A 26,323-nucleotide genomic window follows, 5' to 3' on the forward strand; every position below is an offset into this window, starting at 1 on the left:
ACCTAGACACTGCACTATGATGGACTGCACCAGCTGCACATGGGCTTCACCACAAGATGGACTTTGCCTGGTTTTAACTGGTTCAAGAAGGGACTCCGTGCTTGCTACAGGTGAAAAATAGCTAACTAGAGTCCCTTGCATCAAATTCTGGAGAAACTGACCAGATGAACACAGTGGCCATTTTGGAGTTTGAGCAGGGTGCATTCTGGGAGTTGGAGTGCTAGTCCTCAAGAAGCAACTCAGAGCCTCTGGAACCTTGGGGTGCGCTGCAGACTCCTAAAGGACATTTAAACACCTGGTGGATGAAGATGCACATGTTTGGAGAAGATTGGAGAACGTTTGATAAAAAGCTCCATAAGGGGATTGACCCGCTGTCGAGAGTGAAGCCGGCTTATGACAAACACAACACAACCCGGCCTGACTCCCAGCATTTCATCGGGGGCTCCTGGAAAGGCAATCTGCCATCATCAACTCGAAATTGGCTTGCTGTTGAGGGTCATCTGAGAGAAAAAGCTTTTAAAAAAGTGACACATTCCAAACATAAAAAATTGACTGGGACTAGCCCATGCAGTGTATCCTAGGAAGGTTCCAGGGATGTCGGACCAAGATTCATCTTTGGCCCGGACGAAGATTTCCGTCCTGAAAAATCATCTAAGTCCGAAGATAGAATTCTTCACTGAGGTCTCCTGCAACGCGTATCCGAAGAGGGCTCCAGTTAGGTCAGATCGGATTGGTGACTTTGTCTTGCTGCAGAAAATCTTCAAGAAAAAGACTAAGGCCCTCATTACAACCCTGGCGGTTGGTGTTAAGGTGTAAATGGAATCATGAACACGGCGGAAACCGGCAACACATACAGCCACTTTAACACTCCGACCGCCACGGCGGTAGCAGCAAACACCACAGCGGTAACCGCCAACAGCCAGGCGAAGACAATGTACCACCCACTGCATTACAACACGCCCATCCGCCAGCTTTGCCGGGGCGGTACCAATGCCACAAAAGCACGGCAGAAACAGCACTTTGAAGGGAAACCACTCACCTCTCGACACTCAAGGAAGAACCAGGACGCCATGGAGCCCTAGATGCAGGTTTTACCCATGCTGGTATATCTTCTCATATACAATGAGCATGAACACCGGCGACGACGATCACGGTGAGTACTGCACCTAGCACATAAGGGAGGGGGGAGGAAAAGAGAGTGACACACACACACACAACACGCAACACCCCCAACACCATACACACATACACATGCTACAACATTAAATGTACACCCCGTAACCCTCAGGAATAATGCAAGGACAAAAGGAATGGAGTCAAATGAGTGTAATATTAGTAATACTTAGAAATAAGTTCAGAAAGCAAATACAGTATGTACAATATATACAATATATACAAAATGTGGGACAATGCCCACTCAAAAATTGTCCGAGGCCCACTGGGCCAAAACACATAGGCCAAGCCCGCACTTGACTCCTACCTCAATACAGAGAGAACACTGCAGGGGCATCAGGTTGAAAACACACAGGCACCTTAGGGGGATGGGGAATGGGGGGCACCTCAGCCGAAAGATGGTACAACGCCATTGCTCCTGGAGGGGGCTCCATGCCCACTGCTCTGTCCTGGGGAGTGCAAGGCCACAGTCTCTCAAGTGGGTGGTTTGCCCACTGCTTGGTCCTGGGGAGCGCAAAGTCACAGTCTCTCAAGTGGGTGGTTTGCCCACTGCTTGGTCCTGGGGAGTGCAAGGCCCAGTCTCTCAAGTGGGTGGTTTGCCCACTGCTTGCTCCTGGGGAGTGCAAAGCCACAGTCTCTCAGGTGGGTGGTTTGCCCACTGCTTGCTCCTGGGGAGTGCAAAGCCACAGTCTCTCAAGTGGGTGGTTTGCCCACTGCTTACTCCTGGGGAGTTCAAAGCCACAGTATCTCAAGTGGATGCCTTCTTCCACTGGTTTAGGAGGGGGCCTTGTGCCCAGTGTGCTTCATCCTGGCAAGGATGGGCTGAGTGAATGCCTTCTTCCATTGGTTCTGGAGGGGGTCTTGTGCCCAGTGTGCTTCATCCTGGCAAGGAGGGGCTGAGTGGATGCCTTCTTTCACTGGTTCTGGAGGGGGCCTTGTGCCCAGTGTGCTTCATCCTGGCAAGGAGGGGCTGTGCTTCAGCCTGCCAAGGAGGGGCTGAGTGGATGCCTTCTTCAACTGGTTCTGGAGGGGGCTTTGCGCCCTGTGATGCAGATGTTTTTGGGTGCAAAGTCACAGTCTCTCACCTGGGTATCACAACGACAGCTTTTGCAGGGGCCAGGATGCACTGCAGCCCATGTAGTCACCACTACACACTGCTCTCCGGCGGTGACGGCTGCACAGTGGATGCCAGTTGCACTGCAGGTGGCAGTGCTGGTAGTGGTGGTAGTAGCCTCCAGGCCTTCACCTGCAGCCTCAGACGGCTTCCCCCTGGGGCTGCTGCTGCTGGCAGTGGTGCTGCTTGTGGCGGTGCAGGTGGTGGTGCTGGCTGTGGTGCAGGTGGCGGTGCTGGCCGTGATGCAGGTGGCGGTGCTGGCGGTTGTGGTGGTAGCCTCCAAGACTTCACCTGCAGCTAAAGTGCCATGGCTGGTGTTCTGTGCCCCTTTCTACCCTTGGCAGATGGTGGTGCCTCCTTGCTTCTGTCAGCTGGAGTCTTTGACTTGGCCTTGCTGGCTGGTTGTGCCTCCTTCCCCTTGCTGGATGCTGTCCCTTTCTTGCCCTTGCCAGGTGGTGGAACCTTCTTGGAGCCTCTCACAGCAGCTGAAACCACAGCAGACGTGGACTGGGTGGCTGAGGTGCTGGGCTGGGTTCTGGACACCCTGGTCTGAGGTGAAGGAAGGGGGGGAGGGGGAGGGAAGAGGTCAATGTTGGCGAGGAAAATCTTCTTAGGGATACTGGGGCAGGAAGAGGGTGAAGGTTTGGGACTGGAGGAAGAGGGAGTGGTTGTAGGAGGTGTCAGTCTGCTGTGTTTGAGTGCAGGTGCATGGGCTGGATGCTGTTGTGAATACACTTGGTCAATGCCAGCAACAACACTACTGTTGGCGTACACAACACACAGGGAACAGCCCTAGGCACTAGGCCATGCACTACCAGTCACAATAACAGTCACCAGCCCATGGGGTACATTGCCGAACTCCATTAGCTGCACACCTGAAACCAACAGGACCCTGCTCAGTAGTAGATGACCACTAACACTATTGGGGTTGGAGTGCTTCAGAGCCGGCCCAACAAGGGACCTACCCTGCAGTTCGCCCTGGCCTAGGGGCACCCACTGCCCATAACCCACACCCAGGTAAAACCTTAACGCTCGCAAAGTCATGATACTGAATCTGTATTCACCTCCTTGTGGCTGCTGTGATGCCTTCAAGCGCCCATCCAACTTCGGATAGGCCACCGCCAGGGTGCGGAACATCAAGGGTGTCAGGGTACGACGGGCACCACTTCCTCTTTGGGAGGCCAGCACCTGCTGGGCCTCCACCGTCTTCCTTGCCTCTGGCTGTCAAAGACCCCTAGGGTCCGCACCTCCTTGGAGATGGCACACCAAATATCCTTTTTCTGATGGGCGCTGACCTGCAGAAAAATTACAGCAGAAAGGGGATTATTCATATCGTCCGGACTGTTACACTCATGGCCTACAATATACCTCCCATCCCCTTACGCATGGACATTGACCACCAGACATGCAGTACTCTGCTCAGGACCCCTCAGCCCCCCCTACACAAGGTTTACACACACTGCAAACCCTACATTCATGGCCCACGCATCATGCTCACAGTGTACTCACCTGTTTGTCTGGAGGACCATAGAGTAAAGTGTACTGGGGTAGGACCCCATCCACCAGTCTCTCCAACTCCTCTGAAGTGAAGGCAGGGGCTCTTTCCCCAGACACTCAAGCCATTGTCTCTTCCAGACACAGGTCACAGCAGCACTTGCAGTGTAGGTCTTCTCCTGTTGAAGGTCAGGTAGCAAGTAAGTGAACAGATAGAAAATGGCCTCCTGGAGAGTGGGTTCCCTGGGCCTGTCCTCCCCGTGTCGCACAGCAGTCCTCCCAGCTTCCACAGGGCCTCTGTCCCCTGAACCTTGTGCCCACTTCCACTGACCCCAGGTCTCTGATTGTCTTGGGTTTGTGGGGTGTCCTGGGGTCCCTGTAGTAATGGACACACTGCTGATTGACGTGTACTGGGGACAGAGGTATGGGCCCGCTGGGTGGGTGCTGTGCTGGTTTCCTGAGGGGGGAGGCTCTGTGGTGGGTTGGGACTGTGGCAGGGTAACCGACTGTCCAGAGGTCATCGAGATCCAGGCGTGCAGAGCTGCTGTCATCACTGTGGGCCTCTTCTGGGGGGGACTGAATGTTAGTGGCACCTCCTCTCCGGTGACATTGAGTGGGGGTCCTGTGGGAATGTAAATGCAGTGTTAATGTATCTGCGTGTGCCATCTTGTGCATGGATATGTTTCCCTCTATGGTTGTTATTAGCAAGGCAGCTTTGGCTTGTGTGAGTTGTGATTTTGTTGGCTAAGTGATTGTCACTAGTGTGCTTGCTGTAGTGATGTGTGTCCATGCAGTTCTGTGATGGGGGTCCATGCATTGGTGTTGCATGCAGGGATTGAAATTGGGATGGGTGGGTTGCCATGGTGGGTATATGTGAGGTGGTGGAGTGATGGGCGTGAGGGTAGGAGTTTGTGATGGCATCCAGGTAGGAGGGGTGAAAGTAGTAAAGCGTTGACTTACCAGAGTCCAGTCCGCCTGCTACTCCTGCAAGGCCCTCAGGATGCATGATTGCCAAGACTTGCTCCTCCTATGTTGTTAGTTGTGGGGGAGGAAGTGGGGGTCCACCGCCAGTCCTCTGTACAGCTACCTGGTGTCTTGCAACCACGGAATGCACCGTAGGTCATTCCACCTCTTCCTGATGTCATCACTTGTTCTTTAGGTGCTGTCCCACGGCGTTGACTCTGTCCATAGCTCCCTCTTCCTAACAATAGATGTCTGCTGCACCTGTGATCCAAATAGCTGTGGCTCTACCTGGGTAATTTCCTCCATCATGAACCTTAGCTCCTCCTCAGAGAACCTGGGGTGTCTTTGGGGTGCCATGGGTGTAGTGCGAGTGGTATGTGTGAGGGTGTGTGGAGTGCAGTGTTGGGGTGTGTGCTGTGAGGTGCGTGGATGGTGTATAGGTGATGATGTTCTGTGGCTCTGATTCAGTGGGTGCTCCTGGCTTGTCTCTCTCTCAGTTGGCAATATTTGTTTTCATTGTAAGGGGTTGTGGGTAATGTGTGTGTGTGTTTGATAGTGTTGTGGGTGTGGTGTGTGTATGTGTGTCAGGTGTGTGTAGTTTGAATTGTCCACTGTGGTGCTGTTTTGTTAGTGTGTGTGTATTATGAGTGGGGCGGTATGTACCGCCAATGGTTTACTGCGGTTGAATGTCCACCACGGTGATTCGTGGGTCACGATGCTGTGGGCGTATTTCTGTTGGCCTAACGGTGTGGGTTTTGGTACCGCCAGTTTATCACTGACCTTTGGGCTGGCGGACTTCTGTGTGTGTCTCTATAGTGGCAGATTTCTCTGTGTGTGTCATAATACCCATAGCTGTATACCGCCGTGGTCACAGTACGTTGGCGGCCGTCAGCACGGCGGTATGGGGCATTTACCGCCAATGTTGTAATGAGGGCCTAAGTTCGAAGGTAAACTTTTGACTGAGGCCTCCTGCTTGCTGTAGCCGAACAGGGCTCCATTGTGGTCAGCCTGAAACTTTGACTTTGCCCCGGTCGAGATGCGACCAGATATCCAGAGTGGAACTTTTAGTTCATATCTCCGGTTCCACTTATCCTATTTAAATTGTTTTTGTGTCATATTAAAGATAAGAATATTTACTATTTTTATAAATTGGTTTAGGATTTTTAAACTGTTTCCTGTGTTTTATTATATTATTGTTCTGTGATACTAGAATGCTTTACACACTGTCTCCTAAATTAATCCTTGTTGCTCATTGCCAAGCTACCAAGGGTTGAGCTTGGGTTAATTTATTGTGACCTAACTGAATCTAGTAGGGATTAGTGGCCTATTGCTAAGTGTAGGTTCTTACCTGCCCTTACCAATAATCCACTTTCCAACACCTTCTATCACGATTTATACATATTACCCCCCATAGCTTCTACTGACATATGAATATCTGACAACTGTCCTCACACCTGAGACTGACACCAGCAAAGGTTGCATGTCTTGAGGAACCATTTCATCTGGATGAAATAACTACGGCCATTAAGGAAATGAAACCAGGCAAAATACCAGAAAGCAATGGCTTCTCTCCTGAATGTTACTCACATTTGTGGGGTACCTTGAGTGCACCTATGGTCCAAAACTAAAGAAACACTACATCCCACATGTGTCAATGTTTTGCTGATTCCCCCTGCCTATGCAACATCTTCCCTCTTTAGCTGCTGTGTCATAGCAACCCCCTCTCACTATTGATGATTTTGAGTAAAGGGTTTGTCAGTAGAATGATACCTTTAAGATGAGTATTAATACATCCACCACCAATTTGGATTTGTATCACCAAGAAATATTGTCCTAAACATTAGATGACTGTTTCACATGATGGGTGCCAAACTACACAAGGAATCCAGGCATTCGCTGCCATTGACATGGCCAACACCTTTGACAGTTTGGACTGGTAATAATTGTACAGCAGAAGATGGGCTTCTCCCCTGACATAACCAAATGAAACAGGCTAGTGTTAGTAAAACCAACAACTGGAAGTAGAACAGGCAAGATGGTTTCTGAATAGATACAGGTAAAAAGGGGTTCATGTCAAAGCTATCTCCACTCGACCATCCTTTTTCACTATCTGTGGAACCCCTAGCACCTGTGTTATGTAATATAAGGTGTGGTAGAGGTAATCATGCGGGAGGAGTAACACACACTATGTCCTTGTATGCAGATGACATACTAGTAGACCTCTAAAACATGGAGGAAGGTCTTGGGGAACAACTGATGAGACAGGGTACATTTAGTAAAGTCTCAGGACTGCACATGAACTAGACAAAATCCTGTGTATTTCTGCTAAATTTGCAAGAAAAGCTAGGGATCTTACAAGTGACCAATGGCTTGGGAGTTCCATACTTTCATATATTTGGGGCTTTTGACTTATCAACAGAAGCCCAATCTGTTAGACAGCAACCTGATCATGGTTATCTCAAACGCCAGTAGCTCCATTGCATTTTGGAATAGGCTGCTGTGTCTGTAATGGGGAAGATAGCCATTGCCAAAATGATATTGTTTCTTCCTATTCTCTCCTTTCCCAACATATCCCCTAAAAAGTATTTTCACTGAACTAGATGCAACCTTGAAGGATTTGATATGGGGTAATCTGTAGGATCATATAGCTCATACAGAGATACAATGCCCAAACAGGAAGCGGGGGTAGCAAGAATTATTTAGCGGCCCTGTAGCAATGAACAGCTGACCCCATAGCTCCTAAAGCCACACACAGTTGTGTGCCACTCATGGACAAACTGCTGGTGATGTGTGTGGTAGAGCCGACTACTTAAACTAAAAAGCCACACACAACTTGAGGTGGGCAACCAATGCCAGTGTAAATTACTAAAGAACACAGCAGCCTCAAGAATGTTTGCCCCAACACTGCTATTATAGTGAATCCCTGACCCGAGGCAATTGGCTGTGCACATAAACACACTGGAGTTGTAGGAGGCAGATATCTCAAATTTAGAAAACATCTATATTGGCACCCCATTCCACCCCTTCCAAATTCTGCCACAAGAGTTCCCAGTTCCAGCAGTTTGATTTATGGTGTTCAACACTATAGCACTCGCTAAACAAGAGATCTGGTGGCAAATCACCTAGCTCCCCTCGACACACATAATGTTCAGGACATATGCCACTCTAGAAAAAAGGTTGCCAGACCATGGTGGTCATTATGACCCTGGCGGTCTGGTGACCGCCAGGACAAAGGTGGCGGTTTCACCCCCAACAAGCTGGCGGTAAAGACCGCCACATCATGAGTGTGGCGGGTTGGCCTCAGCCAGCCCGCCACATGTCCACTCATACCTCCATGGCAGTCAGACCCGCTGGGCCGGAGATGAGCATCTCCAACCTGGCAGTCCACAGAAGATTTCCGGCGGTATGAGGAGCTACATTTCCACCCGGGTTTCCGCAGCGGTAAGCACCGCCTTGAAAACCCTGGGGGAAAGGCTACTGGTGACAGGGAATTTCTTCCCTGTCACCAGTAGATGGCTCCCCCAACACCCCTCAGCAAGCACAAAACCTCCCTACCCCCCCTCCCGGTACAACGCCCCCCTCCCTGCATACATGAACATGCACACAGATACCCACACTCACCACACATACATTCATGCACCTACACTTACATACACGCATTCACTCACATGCATCCATATTTGCATTCACCTCAGCACTCATACACGCATTCAACCACGCATACACACACCCATCCAAACATGCATACAAACACCCGTACAAACATGCATACACACATGCGGACAAACATGAACACACACACCCATACAAACACGCATACACACGCAACACCCCCACCCTCCCACCCTCCTCCCCTATCAGATGATCAACTTACCTGGTCCGGGGAGGAGGCCGTCCGGCAGGGAACGGGAAGGGGCACTTCCACCTCCGGCCGTGCCCTGCCATCAGGACACCGCCACACCATATTATTCCACATAATATGACGGTGTCCTTCTGGTGGGGCAGAGCCGGTTGTGGAACTGCCAATGCGCCTCCGCCTGCCACCACGACTACTCCTGAATGTCCGCCCAAAGTGTGGTGGAAATCCAGCAGCACCCGTAATATGGTGGGCGGAAGACCGCCAGCACTGGCGGTCTTCTGGCGCCCACGGCTTTGGCGTTCTTCAAGGAGGACCGCCAAAGTCATAATGTTCAGCTATATGTCCCTCTTGTGCAAGCAAATAAACTTGACATAAAGGTTTTGGGAGGGTCATGGGAGGTCGACCTTAATCTGAAACTAAAGGACGCTGAATGGAGTAATGACCTGGCTTTCTGTAAAATTGTTTTAAGGAACAATAGGTTCGAGCTTATATAATATAATATCATTCGGCGAACATCGCTAACTCCATATCCTTTATATAAAGTATTTCACACCTTCCCGACCAATGCCCAAGATGTAACTCAAGTTGCGCCATCCTACTACATATGTTTTGGACATGCACGGAAATGCAACAATTCTGGAGCTAAATCACGAAGTCCAGGCCCTGAATTACCTTCATACAATTAGACACGTCCCCAAAGTCTCAGCGATTAGGCTGCCTTCACGAGTGAGGCAGACACAAGAAGTTCGGTATTGATAGTATCCCTCAAAATGTTCCACCTGGATCAAAATCTCACCTACTTGCGCTCAAGAGATAATGTTGCATCTTTTGTGAATATATGTTAATCTCATCTTCTGTTTAATGGTCCTAATTTATTACATTATCTCCCCTCTTGCACCCCCAATTTTCCTTTTTTAATAACGGCAAGTGTTCTGCATGTAAATAACCATTGATGTATAATGGATGGTAGTTTAAATTATTAGGCACAGCATAACACTTTACTTGTAGTTGCAATGTGCTTTATAATACCATAAATCTGACAACAAATCCCCACTCTAAGAACAACCTCTCTCTACCTCAAAGCATTCACATTAAATAAGTAGTGTACATTTCTAGTAACTTAAACACATACACTTTCGAACATTCACAACTCGTTTAAAAGCGTAATAACATATTTTAAAAAATGCTCACTAAAGAAACTCGTATCTAAGCAATAAATAATCGAATAAATTAGGGATTTTAAATGCTTTTAAAGTCGCTTTACAGTATTCTTTTATTATTTCTATTCAATGTGAATATATAAATATATATATGTATGTGTTTATTACAAATACAATTTATTGTCGAACTAATTAATATAATTAAAAGATCATTCCATTTTAACAATGTTGTCAATAAACTATCAATTGCTTAAGACAACGTAATTAACAAGCCAGGTTGTTGGCATTGGCAATGATTGCTTATATACTTTGCATTGCATCGAAATACGCAGACATTGTAAACAGTGAGTCCAATGGAAAGTGCTCCCTTTTTTTTACAGAAAATGGGCCTACTGCTACTACACTGAACACAATTTGATGTTTGTTTTAACCGAGATGTTTAAATCACCCACTAAACCCCATGTATGAGCTGTTTTTTGTAAGAACAACTTCCCATCAGTCCTTTGACATTTTGCCTTAAAAATTACAACAGAAATCTCTTTCAGTATGGTGCACTTATTGTATACAAGCTATACTAAGAGGGTCTTATTTACAAAGAGCTTGTCACTGATGCATCGTTTTTTTTTTACACAGTGGCAGTGCTCTGTTAGCTCCATATTTACAATGTGACGCATTTCCGTCTGAAAAAGTCACTTGCTTCTGTCAGATGCATTAAGCAAAGCCTCCAGTGTGACAGAATCCCTATGCCTCAAAATCCCAAGCGTAGGGTCTGACACAGTGGCTTTAAATCAGGAATCTGACCATTTGAAGTGATTTCACACCTTGGAAGATGTCTTTTTTTCACATCCCCACTAGTTGTGGTAGGTCTACACATGTGCCAATCATGTTGTAGGACTCCTTCCCCAACCTGGAACCATGGCACCTCTATTTCCATCATCCACTGCAGCAAAGCTATGTGACATTGTGTACTTTTTGTAAGGGACTGGCCAGGATTGTCACTTGTTGATAGAGGAAGGGATCCCCAAGTCCAGGCCTGCCTACTCCAAAGGATAACAGTTAAGTACACAAATAACGTAGTAGAAACATGCATTGCCACTTCACATTCTGACATATACTTGTTTTCACGTACATTATACTGTCACTCACTACGTCACACATACTAATGTCTCTACATAGACATAAGTAGAATATTCCAACTCTAATATGACAAATAGCCATACTGCATGCCTTACCTCTTACATCCAGAACCAATGTAGAGTGTAGAAGGTGATAATCCACTATTTTACAGACTTTTCCATTGGTCTTCACAGATTAGGCTCCTCTTGTCAATCTTTACTGACGCAAACCCTTACACAGAAACTTTACTAATTCGCCACTTTGTGAGTGGGTGTGTTACGGCATCCTTCCCTCGGATGTGTCAGTATTTCTGAAGCATTCTGACACCTTGCGCCATGGTGCACCATATTGTAAATACAACGCATCCATGGCTTTATAAGCTTTCTTGCTGTAGCGCAAGCATTTATGATGCTTTGTTGCTTCAATGTCAGGCTCCGAGTTTTGTTCAGCAAATTCTTTCTAAAGTTGAGTCCATCAGAGTTTTAAGCTCACATATATTTTCCTTTGTTTACCTGCAGCATTTATATATTAGCCTTAGCAGCTTCTATCTTATTAGTTTTTCTCCTTGATATTCTAAACCTCTTCTTTTCATCTCTCCCTTGCCAAGTAAACTGGTTGCCAATGTTTGTAGGAGAAGTATGATAACTCTTTTGTACTTCAATTGGATATGTTATATATAGGATTATACACTATTAAATGTATGGATATTGCAAGACCTCAAAGGTCCAGGGTCCGAATAGCCAAAGTGCCTGAGACTGAGTGCCTTTATGAGATCACAAACTTTGAGGTGGCTTACAGCACCATTCATACTTTCGAGTTCGGAGTACAATATTAATATAATAATTGGTATTTAACATTTACACAAGAGATCTCACCACAAGGCCCAGGTAAGGCAGGAGTAGTTCCAAATCTGTTTGACGGAGATAGTGGAATTTATAGTAGGTTTCCAAAGAAATGAAATAGGGCCGTAAGTCCCAGAAGGCAAAGGAGAAGCCAGGCCAGTTAATAGGACGTATTTTAGATGGCCTGGATTTAAAGGCTTTTTTAGGACTAGCTGGAAATAAACAAGGAGAAGCTTGCAGAACCTGGCTGTTGACTGCTTTTCTTCTGCATCCAGATTGCGGCACCCTGACCCCTTTTGAGAAATTGGAAACAGAGAAGAAGTTACCTCTTTGGGGGAAGCATTGCAGTCTCAGTACGGTTTTGCAGCTCCTCCTTCACAGAGTAAGGCCAACAGTCTTGTCCAACCTGCAGTGACAGATCAATTTGTTATACCGATTTTGCCTTTATCAGATTAATAGGGTCTGGTTTGGAGTTTGGCAGATGGGTACTCTGGCACAAATGTGGCAGATATCTCACCCCCTAATTACAAATGCTTTAGCATATAACGCATTTGTGATAAGGTGGACCGGATATCCATCACACTTGTGATGGTGTATCTGTCCACAAAATTCTAAACCAGTCCCCCAACTCTCATATTTCATATTTTTTCTCTGACACTCTTTGAATGCCGTTATCTTACAAGAAATTGCTTTCTCCTTCTGGGTGGCATGGTCCTCCTCCTACTGCGTATTTTCTCCTTAACATTATCTACCAGCATTTGTCAACAGCTACTTGTCTTGTAATATATTTCTGCTATATATTTTCAAAAAGGCTCCAATATGTATTGTAATGCATTTTGTATGTAATCACTTACACCTTTACTGGGTATGCATATCTCATATAATGATAAATTTAATAACCAGCCTAGTGCCACTATAAAATTCCTATGTATCAGCACATGTGTATATACACACACCCAAACACCACGATTGATACAAGTCCAAATATATTTTGATAGCTGGCGCTAAAGCTGCACCTGTTTCAGCGTATGGGGTAGTAACTAATAAGGTTCATCAAACTGGTCTTTACTCATTTTTATGTTTGTGGAACAGGAAATTTAAGGGGCTGCAGACCATGATTTTTTGTGTTTGTTAGAAAACATGTTGACCTAGAAACTGTTCACAAAACAAGTACTGGCAAACCCAATAGGTCTGGCTTGCATTTTAGTCCTGATTAAAATATTTAAAGGTCTCCACAGTAAAAAGTCAAAATGAAACTTTAGTCCTGTACGTTTAATGTGTGTTGATTCTCTGTATTTTGATATGTAAAATGGTCCCCTGTGCATTGCACTTCTAACATTTCAGAGGAAGCAGAATGATTCAGTGATGAGCAAGTACAATGAGGTGAGAGGGAAACACTCCTTGGGAAGAGCCAAAGTCCACTCTATGGCCCTCATTCTGACCTTGGCGGGCGGCGGAGGCCGCCCGCCAAAGTCCCGCCGTCAGGTTACCGTTCCGCGGTCGAAAGACCGCGGCGGTAATTCTGACTTTCCCGCTGGGCTGGCGGGCGGTCTCCTTCAGACCGCCAGCCAGCCCAGCGGGAAAGAGGCTTCCACGATGAAGCCGGCTCGGAATCGAGCCGGCGGAGTGGAAGCTGTGCGACGGGTGCAGTTGCACCCGTCGCGTATTTCACTGTCTGCGCAGCAGACAGTGAAATACATTTAGGGCCCCTCTTACGGGGGCCCCTGCAATGCCCATGCCAGTGGCATGGGCACTGCAGGGGCCCCCAGGGGCCCCGCGACCCCCCCTACCGCCATCCGGATCTCGGCGGTCCGACCGCCGGGATCTGGATGGCGGTAGGGGGGGTCAGAATCCCCGCGGCGGTGCAGCAAGCTGCGCCGCCGCGGAGGATTCAATGGGGCCGCGGTACACTGGCGGGACCCCGCCAGTGGTGCCGGTCCGACCGCGGCTTTACCGCCGCGGTCGGAATCCCCATTGAAGCACCGCCGGCTTGTCGGCGGTGCTCCCGCGGTCCTCCGCCCTGGCGGTCAAAGACCGCCAGGGTCAGAATGAGGGCCTATATGTTTTAAATAATTGGCAACAATAAGTCAGGTAGAAAACTACACCATCAAGCCAGACCCAATCAAGTGAAATGCCATTAACATATTTTGCTTTATACAGATTATATCCACCAGGGTGTGAGCTGCAGTTTTATTGCAATGTGTTTACATTTGTTCTTCAAACCGGTGAATAGTGACTGCTCTATTTAGTTCAGTAAAACAGTATATTTAGTTTGATGATACTCCAAGTGCACTCTGATACATAAAGGCAGTTAGTATGTTCCAATGTGAGGGCTACATTCTCAATGATGATGGAGCAAATAGCCCTCACTCACGGTTGAAAAAGGCCTGAAAGAGCTAACTTAAAAAAGATGATAACTTTGTCAACTATATGTATTTACACAATTTGCTCAACACTGATGTTAGTTTTCAACAACCAATAAGATGGTATCATTAAGAATTAACAATCATATATTATTTTTTAATTTACATTATGATATTTTCAGCCTCGTCTGACTAAGCTTTCATTGGAAATGTAAGCATGTATCCTGTGAAGGTGCTTTGCACATCAAATCATCAAGTTGATTAATTTGCAAATGAGGGTATGCTGGGGGCTGACAGTATGATCTTAAAGGTTATTTGTCCCGCTCAGGTGTGCAATACCCTTTGGGCTAAAAGGGTTTCAAGCCCAATTCTCTCCCTTCCCATACCCCAACCCCATTGTGTGTCATAGTATGGGCTGTTGCAACATCCAGGACACTCACCATTGCAGCAGCGGCCGGCACAAATCTCAAGGGGGGGTTGGGGGACAACGAGAACAGGAGAAATAAATAATTTTAAAAAACATACCCGTTCCTGACACCGAAGCATTGCTCCTCTTCTCTTTTGGTGTCCCAGCATTCCCTGGGACAGCAGCACAGGTTCCCCAGCAATCCTGCACTGCTCTCATGCTAAACCTTGACTTGAAAAAATGGGGGAACCCTGTGCCCTGGGACCTGGTTAAGTGAGTAAAACTTTGTCAATTGGCCTTCTATTTCAAGTAGCCCTGGTGTGCTATCAATAATACCACTCTTTTACATCACCATCCCCACCCCTAAAACCTAAACCCTGAACCCCCAGCCCTAAAACCAAAAATCTGAACCCCCCTCCCCGTCCCTAAACCCTAATCACCCTGATCCTCCCACCCCACCCCCAAAAACTAAAAATACCCCAAGTCCCCACCCCGCCCCTAAAACCTAAAGCTCCTTAAGCCTCCAACCCACCCCTAAAACCTAAACTTTGACCCAGAGCCCCTCCCCTGCCCCTGAACCCTAATCACCCCAGGCCCCCACCCCACCCCCAAAAAACCAGCACCAGTCCCAGCCCAACTTACCTTCTCCTTCACCGCGTCGACTCCCTTCTTCTGTGGCTTAACCAAGCATGTACGTGGTTCACACATGCGTGGTTAAGGCCCTAAAACCAGGAAGTCGTGGAAAATGAAACCATTGTTTCGCTTTTGTTTTCCACGACTTTGTGGTTTAGGACTTGTTGTTCCAGGTGTTTCCCGTGTTTGGCCGGCTTGAGAGGTCCGGCCAAACACACATATGCAGTTAGTGCACAGACTCCACTCCCCCTCCCCCCTTTCATGGCCCAGCCCTGCCCCTTCCCACACATGCTGCTGTCTGAGCCAGCAGCTTTAAACTAAAATGATAATGAAATATCATTTTTGTTGGAAAATGGGTTATTGGTAGGGCAGGTAGGTACCTACACCTAGCAACAAGCCACAAACCTCCACATAAGTACAGTTAGGTCTCAGTAAATTAATCCCAGCTCTACCCTTGGTAGCTTGGCATCGAGCGTCAAGGCTTAACTTAGGAGACAAAGTGTAAAGCATTCAAATATCACAAAACAGTAATTAAATAAAACACAGGAAACAGTTTAAAAATCCAAAACCAATTTATAAAAATAGTTTATATTTTTATCTTTAAAATGACACAAAAACGATTAAAATCGGTTCAGGGGAACCGGAGATATGAATTTTTAAAGTATTATTATTTTCTAGCGCTTAGAAACAAAAAGCGCCAATCGGGTCATCTGGTTGCACCAGGACCGGGGCAAAGTCAAACTTTCAGGCCGACCGCGATGGAGCCCTGCTCGGCTACAAGTCGCGGGAGGCCTCGGTTAAAAAGTTACCTTCTGACTTAGTCTCTTTTTTGATGTTTTTCTTCCCCGGGACGAACCTGCCAGTTGAATCCGACCTCCTGGAGCCCTTGTCCGGATACGCGAAGTTGGTTTCCTCGGTGGTGATTTTTACCTTCGGACTTAGTCGTTTTTTCGAGTTGAAAATCCTTCGACCGGGGTAAACCTGGATCTTGATCCGACGTCCGTGGAGCCCTTCTCGGATTCGATGGCTGGGAGGTCCCGGTCAACTTTTTACGTTCGGACTTAGTCTTTTTTTTGGATGTTTTTCTTTACCGGGACGAACCACGAAGTCAGGCCGGGTCGCGGTTGAGGCAAGCCGGCTAGAATTTCCGCGTCGGGTCGGTCACTTTATGGAGCTTTTTTTCAAAAATTCTCCAATCTTTTCCAAACTTCTGGGGCTTCACCCAGATGTTCTTTTAAGGTTCTTTTGGGGTCCACAGCTCACCCCAAGGGTCCAGAAGTTCTGTGATGGTCCTTGGGAAGTGCGGACTTCAACTCCCAGAATACACCTGGCGCAAACTCCTTTTTGGCCACTGGACAGTGGTCAGCTGGTCACTTTTTCAGGAGTTGGTGCAGGGGACTCTGGATAGCAATTTTTCACCTGTAGCAAACAGGGAGTCCCTCCTTGAACCAGTGGAAGCCAGGCAAAGTCCTTCTTGTGGTGAAGCCCAAGTGTGCAGCTGGTGCAGTCTTTCTGAGTGCAGGGTCCAGGTGCAGGCCAGGGGTCCAGCAGGGCAGTCCTTCTTCTCCTTGTAGTTCCTTCTTCTTGAAATTTGGTGGGGATCTGAGGTGTGGGTGCAGGTCTGCCAGTTTTATCCTCGCTTCTGGGTGAAAAGCAGGGGGGCCCTGGTTCTCCAATCAGGAACAGGGTCGTCCCCCTGTGATGACCACTTCCTGGGAAGTGTGGCAAAAATCCATCCCAGAAGGCAACAGTCTCTAAAAATCCAACATGGATGAATCTGATTTTTGGAGGTTACATCTGGCTGAGCCCACCCACTGGTGTGGCTAAAAATCATAAACACACCCCTCTCCTGCCCTCTCCTAATCTAATCAAGGGGGCACCTAATTGTCTGGGGTTGCAGGATGTGGGGGTGTTGCTGGGTGCTTCAGATGTCCTTCTCTGCCTTTGAAGACCAGTTTGGCCGCCCTCCCCCTTCCTGCCTCACCGTCTGCTGAGGGGAGATTTCTCTCCCCCAAGCACATTCCTTTGTGTGAAGTCAGGCCACTTCACACCTCATCAAGGTAGCCTGGCAGAAGCTGCTGCAGGCTGGCCAATCAGAGCACAGCAGCAAAAACAATGCAGAGCTGAAATTGGCAACTTTTTAGGTAAAGTCTAAACTTTTTACCTGGACAAGTTATATTAAATCCCACAACTGGAAGTTGTGGGATTTATTACAACAATCAATTTGATACCAAATTCTTGGTATGTAACATTTAAGGAGACTTTAAAATTTAAAATAAAGTCTGCCCATTCTAGCCTATGAAGGCCATTTACTTCAATGAGGGAAAAACGAATTTGGCTGTTTTTACCTCACCAGGGCTTATAAATCTATTTTTATAAAGTCCCTGCTTATAGTTACATGGCACCCAGCCCTAGGGGCACATAGGGCACACCTTAGGGGTGACTTATATGTAAAAATAAGGTAGTTTAAGACTTTGGAAGTACCTTTAATTCCAAAGTCGAATTTGCATATAACTTTAATTTAAAAGCAGCCAGCAAGGCAGGCTTGCTTTTAAAATGACACTGGGCACCTCAGCAATGCACCTAGGTGTGCACCACCTATGCTGTGGTCCCTAAACCTACATGCCCTACCATGTACTAGGGACTTATAGGTAGGTTAACTTAGCCAATTATAATTAGCCTAATTTGCATATCCATTTTACACAGAGCACAGGCCTGGGACTGGTTAGCAGTACCCAGGGCACCTTTAAAGTCAGGAAAACACCAGCAAAAAGAGGAAAATGGGGGCAAAAAGTTATGGGGCCTCTGCAATCAGCCCTGTTTTCTCACAATTTTATTTTACAGCGTCTGGCTCTTTGCCAGGGGGCGATGCTCCTCCACCATTGCGGAGGAGCCGCCCCTACACCATGGTTTAGTTGATGCATGCTGCACTGGAGAAAGAGCATCATGTATTTAGAGTGTTATGAGGCCCCAGCCTGTAACTGAATGAACTGTGAACATGGAAGCCAGTATTTTAAAATTATATTGCACAGTATAAGAAAGGATGTTTCTTTTACATAATCTACAATGCCATTTTTCAGTTGAAAAGCCTGTTATTCATTTAGAAAGGCTAACAATTCGCTATTTTGAAGAGGTGTGTTTAGGGCCTCCCTTATAAAACAGCGATTCATTATGGTATGATTTGCAACGGGAACCTAGTTGCAACATATTGAAAAGTTGCTGACTCCTAAGTTGGAGTGGTAACACATTTGCAAAGGTCAACATAAAAATAAAAGTTTATTGTGGAATAAGCAGTGATCCAGGAGACCACAGCCAACTGTCAAACATTTTTTTTTTTAAATGTCTTTATTAATGCATCCCTGCTTCCTTGCCTGAGATGCTGCCACACAGTACTAGTAACTACTTGTGCAGGGTTTGCACCTTGCCAGCACAGTGCACATATGTAATTGGTGCCAAAGTCTGCTACTTAAAGCACCTGGAGATAAATCAACAGGGATGAAAGGCACAGTTATCACATCTCACCACACATACAAACGCACATTAGGCTACTTCATCACAGGTTATTGTCAACAAAAGTGAGACACTATTAGAATCTATCAGATTGTAATAGCTGGAAGCAGTGATACTGTATTTTGTTGTCATTTGTACAGCACTTCCCTAACCCATGTGAGGCCCAAAGCATAGATATAGCAGAAACATTGCTCTATTTTATTTTGTTAATGCTTTGAACCCATTCTCAAAAACATGTGCTATTTAAACACCAACTGATAGAAAACATGATCTATTCTGTCATTAGATTTTACCATTGGTTCTAATTAATGCCCCAGCCCTCTAAAGCCTGTGGACTTCCTGATCCCAGGTATTTTTTCACATATGTACAGCATATTGTGGACACTGTAGGCCATGTTGTACTGTGAAATTTGCGTGGCTTTTTCTTTCTACAGGGGCTGTTTTGGGTTAATTCTATGCACTCTTGGGTCATAGCTGTCTTAGTTCCTGAGTTTTCAGTTCCCAAGGGTAGCTCCTGGTATCTCTATACTCTTTCTCAGCCCCCATGTTCCTGTTTATTTGGATCTGTGTAGCACAGATCTCTCTACAGAAGGCAGGTATTGGGTTGTGCAGCTCCATCTAGCCTCACACCTCTCTACTACTCCAAGAGTAAGCGCTGCTACATGCTTGTTTATAGTTTCATAAGTGGAGTCACAATAATTCACATAGAACTAATTTAGAACAAGATACTTGATAGTGACAGTACAATCACTGTCAGCATTATGATTCACATAATTTATAAACACATTTAAGCAGCAGGTTTCACTTACAAAAGCAGATTTATTTGCATTTGTAAAGCACATCTTCAACTGCATATTAAGAATAACCACGTGGAGAGCAATATTAACCAACAAGCAGCTGCACGGGTGTTAGTGCTTAGAGTGTAAGGATACAGCACTCTACTTCCTAATGGTCCTATTGTTCGGAGACCATATACCCAATACCAAAATCCATACATAAAACGGAGTGCTAAGGTGGGCCAAAGAACACGGAAAGGCGATATCGCATCCTTCTTTGCAACAAATACAGGTCCCACTGCGTAAAAAGGAAACATGACCGTTGTTTGGCATGTGCTATAGAAGAAGAACCATCAGAGAAACAATAAAAAGGTGAATAAAATTTCTTTGGACTACCTTAGCACTTCCTTTTATGTAAGAATTTTGGATATTTAGAATGTATTTGTGCAAGGGGTATTTGGATAAAACATATCGGAATAAAAATATCAGGTGGCAGAAAAAAAGCCCTATTAATCCTTGCTTCTTGCAAGCCACACCTGCCCAAGAAGTGGGCGTTAAGGTTGTAAAATGTGTGGTTCTTCCGTGAAATTGTCACTGGTAAACTGCCCGGAGACCTTTTCCTAAATCTTTTTCAATAAATAAATACATCAATTAATGCATTTTGAAAAGTCTCACCACCCCATGCAGATTTTTGGGATTACTTTTTCCAGGTGAAGCTTGAACTATTAAAAAAAACCCTGTCAAAATGATGAAGAACGAATTTGAATCGCAATGCGTTTGTGAGGTAGCGTTGAGGTGTTTGTCTCGGAGACGAGGAGTGAAGCATGCCGAGAGAGAAAATGCCACTTAAGTGAATGGTATGTTCAGCTGCATACATGTGAAATAGCAACAGGATTTTCAGTGGAGTGCAAGGCCTACATCACTGCTGGACGTTTCCAAGCTGTTCATTTGCACACAATAGTTTGAGACAAAAAAAGTAAGCCACAGATCAGAAATGGGTGAGTGTTAACCTACGTTCATTTAAAGCTTCCATGATGAACAATTGTACAAGTAGTATCAGGTAAGAGGTGATTGCTTTAATAGACAATTACACAGTCGGGTAAGCAATGACAGTTTCCGCTCAGGCATACATACAGCTGCGGTGGTGGAGATGCTGTAGGTATTTCTACATTACCTGACAGATGTTATCAGAACATTTCCATCCTAATACTCAATTACCTGAACTACACTGTTTCCAACATAATACATGTTGCTATAGTGTCATTTTAGACGTAATTAGGATAAAGACATCTTTAGCTTTGCCTCATTTTTCAGTTTCACTTAATAGGGTTTGTTCTTGCCTCGTATATGTTTTGTGGCGCAGGAAACCAACTGCATAGGACAGAATTATTGTTTTCTGAATTTTTTATCCAGCCATTCATTCCGACTGAGCTATTCTTCGTTTTATAATGTTTTCTATAGTGAAAAAGTAAATGTCATATAGAGACTCAAATAAAATGCCAGTAATTCCTGCAGGTCCACCTGCTGTTTTCCCTCTGTCTTAAGGTGCCCCTATATTTTTGCTTTTTTGACACCAGTTTGAGGGGCATCGGATCCTGAAGGACCTCTAAATCTTCAGATCCCACACTCCCCAGGAATACCATTTGTGTTCTGATGCTAATGAGATCCTCCAGAGTACTCCATACCGTGTATTCTCAAGTGAGTAATGTCCCTTAGTCCTCTCTAAGCAGACTCTAACTACTAGAAGCATAACAGGTTTGGGGGGCAGTAACTGCACGCAGGGGTGATACCTGCTGGTCTCACCATGTAAATTAAGTTTACATGTAGTATCCTTCTACTAGATGGAGAGCTCTTCATATTTATTTTTTGTGTGATTACAATATTTGCAAACATTGGTGACTACTCACATAGGAAAAGTTACTTGTGTGTAAATCTACATGTATAAAATTACTCTTACACTTTGTGACCAGTTCACTACTTTTTGTTATTCACTATTGTCAAACGTAAAAAGCTTAGATTTACATACCTTCGCCCACTGAATTCAGGAAATGGCGCCTAATTTACAAGAGTACAGTTACAAAGTTACTTCTAGCAACTTTCCCACATATGTGCAGATCTCCGCCGCCAGGGCTTAGACCTCCCTATTGTAAAGCAATGACATTATTATTGTGAAGTATAGGGAAAAGGGAAGAATAGGGACACGTTTTTATAAACTTTTATTTATATTTTTTTCACTTATCCATCTATAACAAGCCCAGGAATACAGACAAAACTAATGAACAAAGTGCAATCAATGTACTACAGATACCCTGTATCAAAAACATGTAGAGTTGTATACGGACACCCCCAGGGGAGCAACAAACATCAAATACTGGCTTCAACCACTCAACTGGCATCTGATTCTCAAAGTAATAATGCTGCGTATCCCAAAAATCCTTAGAACAACTACGGACAGGCTTATACTGTCCATAACACTCAGCAGAAACACTGCAAAAAACAGCATCACAAATCCAGTGCTTTACAGGAGTGGCACCCCTCCAACAGGCAGGGCAAGTCTTCACTTTGCTAGTAACAGCAGCAGTGAAATCAGTTTGTCATGCTCTATCCTGTTATAGTCTGCTGTGTATCCGAAATATGCTTCCAGGAGGCTCCTTTGGACTGGGTGATCCAAGATAATTTGCAACCGAACCCTCACATCACACCAGAAAGCATATATAACCAGGCAATGCCAAGCAAGATGTAGAAAGCCCGCCAGCTTTGTAGGACATCTCTGGCACTGTGCACTTACAAATGCATAGAGCCTAGACATAAGCTCCGGGGTGTAGTACACTCTGTTAAGAAACTTAAGGTGAAAGAAATATGTTTATTTTAAAAGGAGATTAGTTTAATCTGTGCACAAAAATTTGACTTTCTTGCCCTAGGTCTCTTTCCCATAGACATTTATGCATGGAGGGGAGATCCAATGCATCTCTGAGCGCACCACACATCCTGTAAATTAGAGCCTAGAGACCCAGTCAGTGTTCAATGTTACACTTATATTGTGTGTAAGAAAGAAGAATTTAGGCAAGGGTTCAAGATATGACGTGAATGCAGTCCTTGTGGCACGACAGAGATGAACATATGTGTACAGGTCTATGAGTGTGGCAGTGACATCAAATTTGTATTGTCCTGCCATTATGAACCCCCTCCCCAGGGAATAGGTGCCCAAAACATGTAAACCCTCATCTGTGCAGTGAGGCTACTCTAGTTTGGGCTGCAGGAGAGGATTACAGGTCGGGGGAAAAACTGGAGAATAAAGAAAGTTGAAACCTGTCCTTCGCACAAGAGTCCACCAAGCAATCTGTGTAAAATGTGTTGTATGGTTGGTATTGCTGGGTCTGGGAATGGTGTTCCAGTAGTAGTGGAAGCCACCCCCTGTGTTTGTAGGAATTTTGTTACCATGCAGCAGGGGAGTTCGGTAAGTATCTCAAAGGGTTCTTTTTCAGCCACATCACATTCTGTCTTCTTATTTGTAGTCCGCTAAGTCAATATAGCGTGGTTTTCAACGTAATACTACAAAGCTATCATAACAGTTGAAAAATTTAACAGTGAATGCCATTTTATTCATTTCAGCAGTAATGATAATAATAGCACACTGCTGACGTTTGTATGGTGGTATCTACTCCATGCACCCCTCCTCTCTTGCCTGCTTTCGAGAGAAAACTATCTCTTTTAAGCCCTTATCAGAACTGAACTATTGATTGAGATCCGAAAGTATGCTGGGTGGTTTTGAGAGTCAGTGCTGAACAGGAATTCTCAGTCCTTCATCTAACGTGATAGCTGTGGCAATTGGAAGTGAGTTAGGTTTAACTTCATGGTGAGACCAAGCACGTGTGCATTTGATAAGATTTCTACATTTCTTTTCCTACAGTGGTCACTAAAAAATTCCCAGCTGTGTTGAAAAGAGGCACAAGCGAGTAGAAGAATATAGGCAAGGCTGGAGTAAACTAGCTAAATGTATATAAAGAAATGTATATCACTCTTAGTAATATTGAGCCGTTGTTCTCGAAAGAGGCATTCAAAGGGTTTATTTGACAGAGAAGATCATCAGAATCTAGAAAAGAAATCCTCAATCTAGTTTATCATAATATCTTCTGGGAACGAAGAATGTTTTTCGTATACAGACTGCATTCCCGACCTTGAGAATAGAAATACTTAAATTACGGTTGGGTATTAATCCCCTTATGCTCTGTTCTAGGTATTCTAGTAATTATTCATGTTAATGATGAGAACTGTTTATGTGCTTTTAATTTTAAGTCTATCTGCTTTCATTTACCTATGGATAGTTCAATATTTTATATGGGCGTCCAGAAATTTCAAAACCACTGTCTTAAAATATGGTAGTTTATCTTGATTAACTGCTAGGAATTTATTGGTAAATATGAATTTTCTTGATGTAGTTATAGGCTTCAGCTGTATTTAATGTCTTTAAAAGAGTACAATTTGACCATTTAAATGTGTTTTATTATTTGGAATTTTGTGGATGTGTTAGTTTAAAAGATTGTATTTGTCTAAATAAACTTAATTTTACACTATATTAGTTTCTTAGCACTGTAGATAACAGGTGCCACTATTACCCAATTTAATTGTACTCAAAAGGCTGAAATGCTGATTTCTCCTTACAGAGTTTTAGCCTCATGACCTTCATGTCATTGCAGCAGTCAGTGTACTAATCCCAACATCTCCATGGCCTGGACAAGATGCACCTACAACCCAGTTTCAGACCTTGGATAATATCCACCTCCAAAAACATTCTCCTGTTAGCTAGCTATTTGTTTACCTAGGTGAATGTGCCAGGGTGCGGCAGTTGTCAGGCACATGTCAATTCTGTAAAACTTTTATCTTAAATCATGCTCTGTAGCACAAGAGGCAAAGAGGTTTGGATGTTACATGCATTGATGCAGCAGTAAGTAGGCAGAACACTCAGGATGAAAGTTTTGGTCCAGACAGCCAATCTGACATTTGCCATTTTAGCTAAATGACCCTTCCCACCACTGGCAGGATTACCCACACTTTAGGAGATTCTCCTCTGTATAGCTCATGGTGTAGGACTTGCTTTATTTACAGAAGAGTAATAGGACATTGCCTACATTCGGAATCAACCTCTGTGTCTTACCTCAATAAGGTACTTCAGCCACATTTGTAAACATAAGAAACTGTATAGGACTCAGATACAAGTATGTATTTTCTACTGCACCTCCAACAAAGTGAATCTTTGTATCCAAATTGATACCGGTGACCTGTATCAACCACATTATTTGCTTAATTTAGACACTAATATATCTCCATTCACTTAGAACATGCATCAGGACCGGAGAAGTTAACACAAAAGCTCACATAGGAACTGTTGACCATATTCGTGTTCATTTCCCCCACTATATCATAATTGGTCAGATTTATCCATTACTCAGTTACACACAGTAACTTCATGGATCAATAGATGTTTAGCCCTCCTACTTGCTTCTGTATAAACAGTGATGATGTTGCTGCAACAAGTTTAAGACCCTGAGTTGCCCCCCTTCAATATCCTGTGTGCAGTTGTTTTGACCACTTAGGCTTTTGTGTCCCAAAACCCTTCATCTCAAAAAGTATGGGGAGTGCAGTTTCTAATTACTATATTACTGTGTTCAGTCTCCACCACAAATTAAAAGCAATAAACCAGTACCTAACACACGTTGACACAAAGGTTAACATGTTTCAGCATGAAACAATGTATGATGCTTTCAGCAGGGCATAACATTTCGTTTTGGAAGGATATGATGGTCACATCTTTAATATAAGAAAGCCCTCAATCAATTATCAAACTCTAGCAGGTCATGCACTGATCTACAATGCAAATCCCATCATTTTCCTTTGCAACACCATCGAACTGAAGCCATATGGAGCACACATGATAAGCTTGGAACAGCTAGTTACGGCTCTATCAATAAGAATATTCACACAGCAAAACGTGTGGAACACTTTCATTACCCCACCTTTCAATGTAATCAACAAACTCAAAGGAACAGTTATTTAATCAAAATCACCTGTGTAACCAACATATCAAATTCTAAAAGAATGAGAGGACCAATATTAGTTTACCCTCTTTGCATATTTATAGGTTTGAATGGATGACGAATCATACTAATGACACATTACTAAATCAGTGCAATAGATCATGCGCCAGTACTTTATTTTCACTGTGTGGGAAGAGGATACATTAAAGGTGCTACTTCTTATAAGCTAATGCTCATTGGCAATGTGTTTGACATGAATTTAAATTACATGACTGCCTCTTAGTGTACCTCTGAGGAATGGCATAGTTACTGTCCCCATGTGTGGACTTTGGTTGTTTCTAACATATGCCTCTGTATACTGTGCCAAATTGCACATACCAAAATGAAATATGATGACCAGTGTGTGATATTGTGTATTGTTTCTTTCCAGCACACAGCTATATTACCATTAACCTTGTTGGAGTCTTTTGCTATCCCTCACCACTACCTACCAAAGAAGAGCGGGCTAGGTCTATTGGGATTCTTCTCCTTCAGTTATCTCTTTTGGTAAGAACAACATGGCTCCTAGCATCCGCCATTATAAATTGACTTTGAAACCACCAGCAGTATTTTATCATTTAGAAAATGGTTCCTCATTTTAGGATACGTTTGCTTAGAGGCACTTGTACAGTGCACAGACCCAGATAGGCTCTGCACATGTATTCATCCTAGCAGTTACAAAAGTTTATTTGCAAAAAAGAATATTGTATTGCTTTACTCAGAGCAAAGTGGTTTTGCTGGCAGTCAGTTACTAAAGTATTGGCATGTGAGAAGATTTTAACAAATATAGGCCCGTATTTATACTTTTGTATTTTGTAAGTTTGTGCCGCTTTTGCGTCA

General features: G+C 44.7%; 1 protein-coding gene across 2 annotated transcripts in view; it reads left to right on the forward strand.

Moving 5' to 3' along the window:
* Window positions 1-26,323, forward strand: part of ADTRP (androgen dependent TFPI regulating protein) — a 449,162-nt gene that overhangs the window by 172,937 nt on the left and 249,902 nt on the right. For both annotated transcript variants that reach the window (XM_069218830.1, XM_069218829.1), the window contains one exon: window positions 25,875-25,990. In XM_069218830.1, coding sequence (XP_069074931.1) covers window positions 25,875-25,990 — 116 coding nt within the window. The remainder of the gene's footprint in view (window positions 1-25,874; window positions 25,991-26,323) is intronic.

Source organism: Pleurodeles waltl, chromosome 2_1, assembly GCF_031143425.1.
Source record: "Pleurodeles waltl isolate 20211129_DDA chromosome 2_1, aPleWal1.hap1.20221129, whole genome shotgun sequence".
NCBI lineage: Eukaryota > Metazoa > Chordata > Amphibia > Caudata > Salamandridae > Pleurodeles > Pleurodeles waltl.